Source organism: Homarus americanus, unplaced genomic scaffold, assembly GCF_018991925.1.
Source record: "Homarus americanus isolate GMGI-L3 unplaced genomic scaffold, GMGI_Hamer_2.0 scaffold49667, whole genome shotgun sequence".
NCBI lineage: Eukaryota > Metazoa > Arthropoda > Malacostraca > Decapoda > Nephropidae > Homarus > Homarus americanus.
The window spans coordinates 5,764,893-5,777,931 of record NW_024738608.1 but is presented as its reverse complement, the minus strand read 5'-3'; the positions used below and the strand labels follow the sequence as shown (position 1 = coordinate 5,777,931).

General features: G+C 42.4%; 1 protein-coding gene across 3 annotated transcripts; it reads left to right on the top strand.

Moving 5' to 3' along the window:
• Positions 1-5,850: 5,850 nt before the first annotated feature.
• On the top strand, positions 5,851-12,768 carry LOC121874175. 3 transcript variants are annotated; one of them, XM_042378164.1, is made up of 6 exons: positions 5,851-6,154; positions 9,384-9,782; positions 10,253-10,446; positions 10,718-10,856; positions 11,238-11,697; positions 11,730-12,768. In XM_042378164.1, exons 1-5 carry the CDS (start codon positions 6,085-6,087, stop codon positions 11,681-11,683), a joined length of 1,248 nt encoding a protein of 415 aa, XP_042234098.1. In that variant the 5' UTR covers positions 5,851-6,084; the 3' UTR covers positions 11,684-11,697; positions 11,730-12,768. The 3 variants fall into 3 exon arrangements, with proteins under 3 accessions (XP_042234098.1, XP_042234096.1, XP_042234099.1); XM_042378162.1 differs by having other exon boundaries at positions 5,852-6,154; positions 11,238-12,768; XM_042378165.1 differs by having other exon boundaries at positions 5,853-5,976; positions 11,238-12,768.
• The last annotated feature ends 271 nt before the right edge of the window (positions 12,769-13,039 follow it).

The window sequence follows — 13,039 nt, the reverse complement described above, 5'->3', positions numbered from 1 at the left end:
TCCCCGACGGCTGTAAATCCTCCTTACACTTCCCCGACGGCTGTAAATCCTCCTTACTCTTCCCCGACGGCTGTAAATCCTCCTTACACTTCCCCGACGACTGTAAATCCTCCTTACACTTCCCCGACGGCTGTAAATCCTCCTTACACTTCCCCAACGACGGTAAATCCTCCTTACACTTCCCCGACGGTTACCAACGCTACTTACCCTTCCCCGACAGTTACCAACGCTACTTACACTTCCCCAACGACGGTAAATCCTCCTTACACTTCCCCGACGGTTACCAACGCTACTTACACTTCCCCGACAGTTACCAACGCTACTTACACTTCACTTCCTGTGTTGTTATTCTCTCAAGACTCTCATAAATCTTCCTCAGTCAAAACTTTCTCTTCATCTGTATTTATCGAGGTATCTGGTGGCCGAACTCTCTGACACACACACAACACACACACACACACACACACACACACACACACACACACACACAGACACAGACACACACACACACACACACACACACGCAGATAGTTGCCGGTCGTCCCTAAGGTGTCAGGTTGTAGGGCGACTTATCCGAATATTGGAAATGGCTCTCCTGCAGTTGAATTCCACCACGATGGGGGGCCCAGTGTGGGAGGTTGGTGTGGGGAGGGTTATTAATGGGGAAGCCAGTGTGGGGAGGTCAGTGTGGGAGATCAGTGCACGACGTCAACACAGAAGACTTTATGAGGAACAAGACCTTTCTGTGGTTTGTTTGCCTCACAAGTCTTGTTTTTAGTACTTTTGTTTCGTTCCTCGCGCCCTGATGGTGTGTGTGTGTGTGGCTGTGTGTGTGTGTGTGTGTGTGTGTGTGTGTGTGTGTGTGTGTGTGTGTGTGTGTGTGTGTGTGTGTGTGTGTGTGTGTGTGTGTGTGTGTGTGTGTGTGTGTGTGTGTGTGTGTGTGTGTGTGTGTGTGTGTGTGTGTGTGTGTGTGTGTGTGTGTGTGTGTGTGTGTGTGCAATGTGTGTGTGTGTGTGTGTGTGTGTGTGTGTGTGTGTGTGTGTGTGTGTGTGTGTGTGTGTGTGTGTGTGTGTGTGTGTGTGTGTGTGTGTGTGTGTGTGTGTGTGTGTGTGTGTGTGTGTGTGTGTGTGTGTGTGTGTGTGTGTGTGTGTGTGTGTGTGTGTGTGTGTGTGTGTGTGTGTGTGTGTGTGTGTGTGTGTGTGTGTGTGTGTGTGTGTGTGTGTGTGTGTGTGTATAGAAACGATCATTTCACCTCAAAGACCCTGCAAATGGACGACACTTGGTTGACAAACACAAAATGTATAATTTAAGCAAAACTATTACATGGCGTCAGTGTTTAACCAGAGGAACAAAATACAAAAGGGCAGGGAGGGAAGGAGGGAAGGGGGGGAGGAGGGAGGGAGGAAGGAGATGGGGGAGGGAAGGGGAAGAAGGGGAGAATTTGATGCCATACTGCTGAAACAAGCGAGGAATTTACAGAGTCGCACAATGAACAGGAAAATGTCCGCCTTGGAGACCAGTTGTGTCGCAATTAAATGTGAAAATGGTATAGAGATTTAAACTGGTTAGGTGAGGTTAGGTTAGGTTGTGATACTACAGGTAGATCATTGGGTAATAGGTCTCTTGAACTCCTAAGTGTGTTTATAAAGATGATGATGATGATGAACTCTTTCAATGTTGGTAAGACGTTGGGAAATAAACTTTAATAAAATTATAAAAAAATAGCAAAAATTTTCCGTTCATCCATCTCGTTTGTCTTCCTCCCCTACCGAGACAGGACTCACACGACTGAATCCCGAGACTGAATCACACGACTGAATCCCGAGACTGAATCACACGACTGAATCACGAGACTGAATCACACGACTGAATCCCAAGACTGAATCACACGACTGAATCACGAGACTGAATCATACGACTGAATCCCGAGACTGAATCACACGACTGCATCACACTACTGAATCACACAACTGAATCATTGACACACCTGAAGATGAGACGTTGGGTGTATCACTCACACACCTGAAGCAGTGTTGTTCGCTCCCTCATGCTATGTACTAGGAAATGACGCGGATAAGAAAAGTTTGCAAAAGTTATAAAGATGTTTGTGAGAAACGTAGAGAGTCTCGAGTCAGGTGCCACCACCAAGTTGCAACTTATATTCGCCATTCATACGCGGCAGCTTTTCAAGAATTGCCAGAAGTGAACTTGACAACATTTTAAGACTTTTTTGTCACGTTTTATGAACTCAGAAGGTGATACTTTTACTTTTCTTAAATATATATGATTTTTTTCATCTTTTTGGTAACTTTTTTTTCAAGCCTTTAACCAAATATAACCTAACCAAACCAAACCTAACCTAATCCTTTCTGGTAGTATAATGGTGATTAATTTTCAGATCAATTAACCTGGGGGGTATCTACTCTTCAGGTGAACTAAGCTGGGGTGTCTAATCTTCAGGTAATCCATCATTAAACGTAGGAACCAGATATTACTGCAAACATCCAAGAAGTGTCCAGGGAATTGTGTCCATAATTACCTAACCTAACCTAACCTAACCTAACCTAACCTAACCTAACCTTGGACAGGTAAATAATCTAGCAACTCTTCCACTCTTCTTATCTATTTAACCAAAACAATCTTTATACTTTCACGAAACTATAAATACTTTTTTACGAGATTAATGAAGAGTAGAGATATCTTTCAGGACTAAATCTTCTTAATTCAAAGTTTATAACACCGAAGAAAAATAAACTGAGAGAGAAAGTAAACAGACTTGTGTCCTATCTGTAGCGACGGTGATACTAAGTGAAGAAGACGAAGAAGAAGAAGAAATGACTATAATATAAGGTCTATCTCTCTCTCTCTCGGATGTACTGTATGTGAGTGAGAAGAGGCAGGCAGGGTGAGAAATAACATAAGAACATAAGAATGGAGGAAACTGCAGCGGGCCTATTGGTCCATACTGGGCAGTCCCATTTACACCCAACCCCTATCGCTCATATATCCATCCAACCTATGTTTGAAGCTATCCAGCGTATTCAAGTTAATGATGATGTTTGGTACCTTGTCCCATTCATCCACTACTCTATTTCCAAACCAATGTTTACCTATTTTGCGCCTAAATCTAAATTTGTCTAATTTAAAACCATTATTACGAGTTCGCTCCTGGTTGGATAGGTTGAGTACCTTTGTAATGTCCCCTTTGTTTAGCCCTGCCTTCCATTTATACACCTCTATCAGGTCGCCCCTCACTCTACGTCTCTCAAGGGAGTGCAAATTAAGATGCTTTAACCTGTCTCTGTACTCAAGGTTCCTAATGCCAGGGATTAGTCTTGTCATTCTCCTCTGAATTCTTTCCAAGGATTCTATATCCATTCTGTAATACGGTGACCAGAACTGAACTGCGTAATCCAAGTGGGGTCTCACAAGCGCAAGATACAGTTTTAGGATGACCTCGCTTGTCTTGTAACTAACACTCCTTTGTATGAACCCAAGTACTTTATTAGCCTTGTTACGAGCAAACACACATTGTTTACTTGGCTTAAGATTCCTACTTATCATTACTCCTATATCTCTCTCGCAGTCGGATTTCTCAATAACATCGTTGTTCATCTGTGAAATAGATGTAGGATAAGGGAAAGAAGGAAGATTGGAGAGTAAGCGAGAGAAGGAGGGGAGTAAGTGAGAGAAGGAGGGGAGTAAGCGAGAGAAGGAGAGTGAGTGAGAGAAGGAGAGTGAGTGAGAGAAGGAGGAAAGAGGGAGGGTTAAACTCTGTGATAATAGAGCGACCTAACTAGGATTCTCAGCTCACAAAGAGATCTCCTATCGCACTCCAGCATGAGATAGATAGATAGATAGATAGATAGATAGATAGATAGATAGATAGATAGTTTATTATTATTACCCCCCCCCCCAGGCCCCGATGTGGGTCAGTGTCCTGTGTCCAGGTAGGTTAATGCCCGTAAAAAAACAAAAAACAAAAACAAAAACAAAATCATAATTATACATTGACGTCATTGCGGTGTATAAATTTTATATAAGTCACTAAGATAACTCAAAATATATGAGCACTAAGATAACTCAAAATATATGAGCACTAAGATAACTCAAAATATATGAGTAATTGTTTTAATATAGTTCTTCTTCTTTGTTATTATTATTATCATTACTCTTATCACTGTCACCTTGAAGTGTGATCAGTAAACTTTGTCCTAAAGAGGCAACACGAACAGATAGTACACACGGCATGAAGATAAATCGTGGTGAGCCTTATCTAACAACCTAGACATCCGATTAAAATTATAACCACTGTACAGGAAAAGGAACTTGTTTTTATATCTATATTAGGCTGATGATTATCTAGAGAGAAAACGCCCTCACCCCCCCTCAGAACACCTCCCTGCCTGTCCCCCCCCACCCCAACCCCTCTCTGCTCCCTGTCTTGAGTGAGTGAGTTTGGTGGTCTTTCATTTAAGGCAAAATTAGACTTTTAAGTAGGATTGGTTTGGTTTGGTTAGGTTTGGTTAGGTTAGGTTAGGTTAGGTTAGGTTAGGTTAGGCCAGGTCAGGTCAGGTTAGGTTTTATATGAAACTATTCATTTAAATGGTTATTTCCCGAAGGTATAGATACATAAAGTTATATCTAATCAGTACTTATCCTTATCTACTGTAACATTATAAAGTGTATCCTCATAAAAAGTAAACAACCACATCATTTTTTTCTCCTCCTGGAAGTAAAGTGTTGGTCGTGCTCCTTCGTAACTCAGCCAATTAAAACTCGTGAATCCGTGAAGAGTCTTATTCTTATTCCCTGATGCCGCTTCGGGTCGCCAGACGGGTACGTGCTACATCAGGGTTGAGCTGAGTCGAGTTACCCGTGATTAAGATTCAAACATTATGTCCGTCCTGTAATCTGGCTTATATTGTGTGTGTGTGTGTGTGTGTGTGTGTGTGTGTGTGTGTGTGTGTGTGTGTGTGTGTGTAAATTAAAAGTAACATTTCTAACCTGATTAACCTAACCTATATAAACATAATATAACCTTACCTAACACAAAGTGGTAACCCAACTCAACCTAACCCAACCCAACGCCAACCTAACGTACCTTAGACATAGTACGGGTAGGTTAGGTTAGGTTATGGTGGCAGAGTCTTCAGTGTAACTCAGTAAATTCTACCATATGTAACCTAATTCCTATTAATGTCTTTTTCTATTGGCCAAAAAAAACTCAGTTGGGTTTCAAAGTTTAATCAGAGGAATGACTTCAAAATGAGTAAAAATTTTATTCTCTCTCTCTCTCTCTCTCTCTCTCTCTCTCTCTCTCTCTCTCTCTCAATAACACATTGGAAACAGCAACGCTATTGATATATCAGTTAGTTCCACACATGGTCAGAGCCTCTCTAAAATTCTACTTAAGAGCCTCATAAACTGTACGCAGAGGCTCCCAAACTCTAACTTCGAACCTCTCCAATTCTCCTCAGAGCCTCCTACATGCTCAGAGCTTCTCAAAGTCACGCAGACTCGCTTTGCATAAATTACTTTACACCTCCTATGATGTGTGATTAATAAGGTTCTGTGAGCGTGATATTGAATATTCCGTCTTGGGACCACTCCTTCCCCCTGTCAGTCTGTCTGTCAGTCTGTTTGTTTGTCTGCTGGTCTGGCTGTCTGTTTGCTTGTTTTTTCGTCTATTAGTATAAGCACTTACCTAACACACACACACACACACACACACACACACACACACACACACACACACACACACATGGTGACTAATACTGTTCACGGTATCCAGGGAGAACTTGGTTGGACACTTGACATCACACACACAGCGTTGAAACTCGTGTGTGTGTGAGAGAGAGATAACACATTTCCGGTTCTCCAGCACAGGAAAGGAGACTTGGTGTAGTTTGATGAGATTGTAAACGTGAGCTAAACAAACAGTACAGTCACGTAAGCTACAGAACGCGCACGTGTGTAAGTGTGTGTGTGTGCGTCTAGGTGCGAATAAGTCTTTGTGTTGGTGTTTCCTGTGTATCGTCTCAACACCTATTGCACTTTGTTGCCTCTCGCTGTTGGTACACAATGGGTGTTGTCCTGCTAACGGTGTTGACAGCCGCTACCCTCGCTGTAGGTGATGGAGTCATACCAAGAGGTGAGTTTACTGTTGGTGTAGAGTGTGTGTGTAGTGGTGTTATGGTGAGGAAGGTGTGTGATGGTGTAGAGTGTGTGTGTAGTGGTGTTATGGTGAGGAAGGTGTGTGATGGTGTAGTGTGTGTGTGTAGTGGTGTTATGGTGAGGAAGGTGTGTGATGGTATAGAGTGTGTGTGTAGTGGTGTTATGGTGAGGAAGGTGTGTGATGGTGTAGTGTGTGTGTGTAGTGGTGTTATGGTGAGGAAGGTGTGATGGAGTGTGTGTGTGTAGTGGTGTTATGGTGAGGAAGGTGTGTGTAGTGTGTGTGTAGTGGTGTGGTGAGGAAGGTGTGTGATGGTATAGAGTGTGTGTGTAGTGGTGTTATGGTGAGGAAGGTGTGTGATGGTGTAGCGTGTGTGTGTAGTGGTGTTATGGTGAGGAAGGTGTGTGATGGTGTAGTGTGTGTGTGTAGTGGTGTTATGGTGAGGAAGGTGTGTGATGGTGTAGTGTGTGTGTGTAGTGGTGTTATGGTGAGGAAGGTGTGTGATGGTATAGAGTGTGTGTGTAGTGGTGTTATGGTGAGGAAGGTGTGTGATGGTGTAGGTGTGTGTGTGTGTGTGTGGTGTTATGGTGAGGAAGGTGTGTGATGGTGTAGTGTGTGTGTAGTGGTGTTATGGTGAGAAGGTGTGTGATGGTATAGAGTGTGTGTGTAGTGGTGTTATGGTGGGGAAGTTGTGTGATGGTATAGAGTGTGTGTGTAGTGGTGTTATGGTGAGGAAGGTGTGTGATGGTGTAGTGTGTGTGTGTAGTGGTGTTATGGTGAGGAAGGTGTGTGATGGTGTAGTGTGTGTGTGTAGTGGTGTTATGGTGAGGAAGGTGTGTGATGGTGTAGTGTGTGTGTGTAGTGGTGTTATGGTGAGGAAGGTGTGTGATGGTGTAGTGTGTGTGTGTGTAGTGGTGTTATGGTGAGGAAGGTGTGTGATGGTGTAGTGGTGTTATGGCCTATAGCCAAGTCTGATTCTGGCGGCCACTACATCACTGAGCCGAGTCAGATTTTTGTTCCGGTCGTATCGCTGTTTTGTGTCAATATTTTTCATAGTGGCGGACAATGTACCTTATTTCCTAGAGGTGGCCCTGCCTCGAAAATTTATACGAAATGATCACTCGTCAACAAGAATCCCTTTGCCATTACTTTGCCGAACTACCCTACTGCTGCTGACTCCCTCTTCAGAAAGACCGCCGAGAACACAGTCCGGCCCTCCAACACAACCTCCACCAATTACTCTCAATAGTCAAGCAACAATGTCTCTCCTTCATTATAATCTAGAGCAGGTTACATTTCCCTCATGTCGGCCTTTTCAACACCCTCTCCTGCGACGTCCACAATCATGACACGGATGTCGTTCTTCTAAAAGAACTATTTCCGAGAGGCGCCCAGTTTCACACCCGTCAGCTTCTTCCTGGTTATGTAATGTATTTCTCAACCATACAAACGGTCTGATAATTTAGGTCAAACAGTCCCTTCAGCACAAACTGGTCAGAATGAGCCGCGACGAGGTCATCCAATATCAACTCCTTCAACGCAACGTGGCAGACAATTACAGTCACCTCTGTAACGTCTATGGTCAAGGACAAACCATCAAACCTGAACATCTCCCAAACCCACTGATAAGTCAATACTACACATGGGTGACGTCACAAATCATCCTGACCCACCCCCCCTGGTCGTTAACCACGCTGCCCGACACATACTAATGGTGTCCTCCGTACTGGCCTTATCAGTGACACGATACAACCACATCGCCAAGACCGTCTCCTACTGGGCCCCAGAGAGGCCACTCTCTCCCGACGTTGCCCCGTGCTTGATCTTTATGCAGAAACGTTCGTCAGATACAACAGCCTGATATAGTTCATACGAGCCATAGTCTGTCGCACAATTCAGTGATGACTCTACAGCACCTTCAGTGAACTCAATTCACCTCCACAAGGTGTAGGTTTTGTACAATCGAAGCGCCAGGGTTGTGGCAACAATGGCTTCCCTAGCTAGCCGAGGCATGCCTCACCCCCCACTCGGCTGGCCTCAAGGCAGGCTATATTTATCTACTAAATATGACTCAGTCCAAAGGAAGAAAATGTTACAACAAATTTTAACTAGTTCATGAGTCCTTACACCTCAGTATTTAGGCTGCCGACTCCCTTGGTGTGCAAATACTCTTAAAAATCAGAAAAAAAACCCTCGGAAAACCAGGACACTCACACTACTGCGTTGTTGAGAAACCCGTTTTCTGTGGTAACTCTATTGTTAAGTTTGTTGACACCAGCAACATGGGCTACATCCGTCTTCACATTTATCGGGAAACCAACAAAAAAAATTCTAACGTTGTCCAAAATCATTATTTTCAAGTTTCTGCACAACCTGGCTTCTGTTTTGCCGCAGGTTAACACCTGTTTTTCCTCAAAAGGGACAGCTCGACTTCTTCGAACTTCGGTCAATTGCGACAGCTGCGACAGGGATTGTCTCTGTGTTCTCGCCGTGCTACGTCTCACGTGTTTAGATGGACGAACGATAATCTTCTTCATAATTTTGTGAGAAAGGAGAGCATGATGTTACACCAACAACATTTCTTAATATGTACTCCGAGTCTGAACAACAAAGCCATATCAATATATATTTGTACAGTTTCATTCGTTACAATAATGCAGCGTCCTGTAATCTAACTTTAATAACAATATTATTCATCGAAATATTTATGTCTATTCACGGTTTATAAGTGTTATTGGCAGTGTAGGTAACAAAAGGCTAAATTCACTCAGACGTTTGTGATTTTTTTTTATTTTTAACTTCAAAGACATAAAATATTTGTATGTTGGCCTCTGTTAGTGGATCATTATGAGATCATGAGTTAGTTCAAAGTTGTGCATCACTTGAACAAAAGTCATGATTTAGCGATATGTTTTAATTTGTGTACTCCTGAAGAGTTACTGTAATGAACAAATTCCACAGCATATTGTTTTCATGTCATAAAAAATAATTGAACCAAATATCGTCATAGTGTAGCACCTGCTTCCCACTTGTCAGCCAATCTGTTGCAACACTGGTTCGAAGACTCAGTTACTTGATCCAGAGGTATATAAACAATGTATAGTGATGTCTGTTTGTCTGACTACTCTTGGGAATTGAACAGTTTATTGAATTATGTCAAAAGTTCTCGTCCTGTGTCATGTGAAACGTTGCCATTCCTCTCTTTCAGACTGTGAGGAGACGAATTTGAACAGCGAGAAACTGATGATCCCGCTCAAAGACTCACTCTACCTCAGTTTCTTTCCCGAGTGCAGATGGATCAGGTTCGTCATCTTTGGCAACAGCTCACACACCTGTTCCTTCAACATTACCGATAGATTCGTAATATTCAACTGTAATAATAACGAAGCGGGGAATTACACCATCATCGAATGCGATAAAGAGGTGTGGTTAGATATTTTCATTGTAGCTTCAAATTCTTCCAACAACGTTACCTTGACTCTCGTGCTCAAGGATAATAAAGTGGCCTATGCCGATTACACAATAAACAGTGGCCTCAGCCATCCCCTCCACATCAACGTGTCAAACAGCACCGGCACGAGGCTGGCTCTCAACTGCCCTCATAAATGTAAGTGTTGATGCATCTCACTCTATAGAGAGGTAGTGTATTACAGTGTGTTACAGGGAGATTATGTTTTACAGTGTGTTACAGGGAGTCTATGTTTTACAGTGTGTTACAGAGAGGTTGTGTATTACAGAGGTGGTGTATTAGTGTGTTACAAAAGTGGTGTATTACAATGAGTTACACAGGTGGGGTACTACAGTGAGTTATAGAGGTGGTGTGTTACAGAGGCGATGGATGCGTTACAGAGGGATAATATTTCACAGGAACTTTAGGTCTTTTAACTGCAGCTGTATATTTAATGTGTTTGAGATAATGAGGAAGCAAACTTACCTCACCTACAGGATATAAAGGCACCGCCATGTTGCCACTTGAACTTATGTGTAGTTGTCACAAACCATAGCTGAAGAAATGGAACACCCCACAACTTATATATCTGGACGACGTTTTTTTTCATTTTTATTGATAATTTTCAGACTGCCTGTTGAGTCCATCACAACTAGACAGGGTAGGAGACGCAGAGAAAGGGATAAGGTCCTTCTACGTCCGAGCGGAAGACAACACGACTATGGTCATTATACACCTAAAGAACAACAAAGTCAACTTCTCGGTCCACCACCTCTCTTCCTGGCAGCGCGTGGATACAGTTTCTTTTGCTTCTGATTTCCGAGTAAATTGATATAAATAATTATCTGTGCATGTGTTATATAAATGATATCAACACAATTAGGAATTACAATTTGCAGTTCTCATGAAGATTAAAAAAAATAATGATTGTTCCACGAATTAATTAAACACTATGATGCTAAACTAACCTAACCTAACCTAAGCACCCCATTTTTTGTTAGATTGTATAACCATTAGGCGAGGTAAGCGAGGGTTTCTCTTTATCGAGAGGTGCTAACTTCCTTCTAATCATGACTCATCGTTTATTCATATAGGTCTGGATTGATGGACAAGAGAAGGTGATGCTGAATGAAGGTAGTTTAGGAACGGAGCTGGGAATTCAGAAAGTGAGGGTGGAGGGCAGAGGTGAACTGAACTTCTGTAACCCCAGCCTTGAGGAAAGTCCTGCGGAAGGTGAGATCTACTACTACTACTAATACTACTAGTTGTGTTGAGTTGGTTAAGCCGCAGATCTATGCGGTATTCAGCGACTGGTACCTCATACCTGCGCTGTTTGCTTTGGGGCCGAGGATCTCGTTCCCCTACTACTACTACTACTACTACTACTACTACTACTACTACTACTACTACTACTACTACTATCTTAGTAATGCAGTAGGAAATTTTATCAATACATCGAGAAACAAAAAATAATATACCTCAGTAATTTATCATTATTAGATCATTATTATTATGTAAAACACGCTCAAATGATGTGAAAATGAGAATGTTAACTGTAAATGATGATAAGTTATCTTACAGGAGACGTGTAAATGATCATGATTTATCTTACAGACAAACATGTGATGTGGAATACGATTACTACATTCGGGGGGTGGGCGGTGGCGTGTGTGGCTGTACTCCTGAGCGTCTGCTTGGCCTGCTGCAAGAGACGGCCGTCTAAAACTAATAGCCGCCACATATCCCCTGACGATAGCGCCTCACTCACCTTAACCAATCTACCTCGGTACCGACCTAAGACTCCCGAAAACAAAGACGAAGATGAACCTGGATCCTCGAGAGGGTCCTTGTCGGCACATGTGTATGACATCATTGAGCCAAGTGACTCGAATCTGGGGTCAGCATTCACCAGAAGGAATTCTCTTTACAACCACCATACATCATACAACACCGGTGAAGAGAAGACTAGCTATCTGGGGTCAGCACACTCTAGCGCCAATAGTATTTACAACCACCTGTCCAACAACACTGGTGAAGAGAAGACTAGCCATCTGGGGTAAGCACACGTCAAAACATTCAATCACAAAGTCTTACACAAAGGTAAACAATTACTTGGTTACAGCTGACAACCAGACGTTCACAGTGTATACATTTATATAGTTGTGCATAAATCAAACATCACGATCAATTTCATAGACTACTTAAAAGCGGTCATTAGCAACTATCAATTAATTGAATGTCGTTGGTAAATGGTATCTTTTGACCCATGGGACAAGTTCCTTTTTTTACTATCGTAGGTAAAATTTATTCATGTTTAATTGTCGTAGGTGAAACTTTAATTGTATTTCAACACCTGTGTTTCACCATCAATGTTTCAACATCTATGCTTCGACATCTTTGCTTCGCCATATGTGCTGTAACATGTGCTTCACCATGTCTGCTTCACCATCTGTCCTTTACCATCTGTCTCACCATTTGTACTTCACCATCTATACTTCACCATATGTGCTTCACCATCTGTGCTTCACCAACTTGTACTTCACCATCTGTTCTTCACCATATGTGCTTCACCATCTGTGCTTCACCAACTTGTACTTCACCATCTGTTCTTCACCATATGTGCTTCACCATCTGTGCTTCACCATTTGTACTTCACCATCTGTACTTCACCATATGTGCTTCACCATCTGTGATTCACCAACTTGTATTTCACCATCTGTGCTTTAGCAATTTAGGTGTTTAAAACCTACACGAGGTGGGTTCACAGGGTGGAGGGAGGGACAAGTTTTACAAGTAAGAAACATTACACGATATACCTCAGTAATTTATCATTATTAGATCATTATTATTATGTAAAACACTAGTGCGTTTACAGGGGCTCGTCAGGTTTGGTGCAGTGTGGCAGTCCTGTGTTTGTTTACACTAGACAGAAGGAAACTGGCAATAGTAAACATACTATGAAATCAAAGTAAAACGATATTAAAACAAATATCTCAGTGATAATGATCTGTGGAATGTTTATATGACGAGCCCCTGTAAACGCACTAGTGAAGGGGACTGTACGTGTTCACCGGTGTGTAGCTGTCTTTAGTATCAAGTTATGAGCTTCTGTTTTCTTATAAATAAATATATAACTATTTACCTATATGTTGTTGCTGTTATTTACCCTGTACATAAACGCTTCCCTGTTCTGTCTATATCGTTATATGTATACAGGGTGTCTAAACAAATGTAGACACACTGCTTTACAGACATTCATGGCATTAACGTGAAAAGTAACAGGCGGAAAACGAGGAGGAGGAGGAGGAGGAGGAGGAGGAGGAGGAGAGGTTAATTCTCATGACATACAACTGCCAGGCACAAGACAGACAGACAGACAGACAGACCCAACGAGAACTTCCAAACCCAAAAGATTG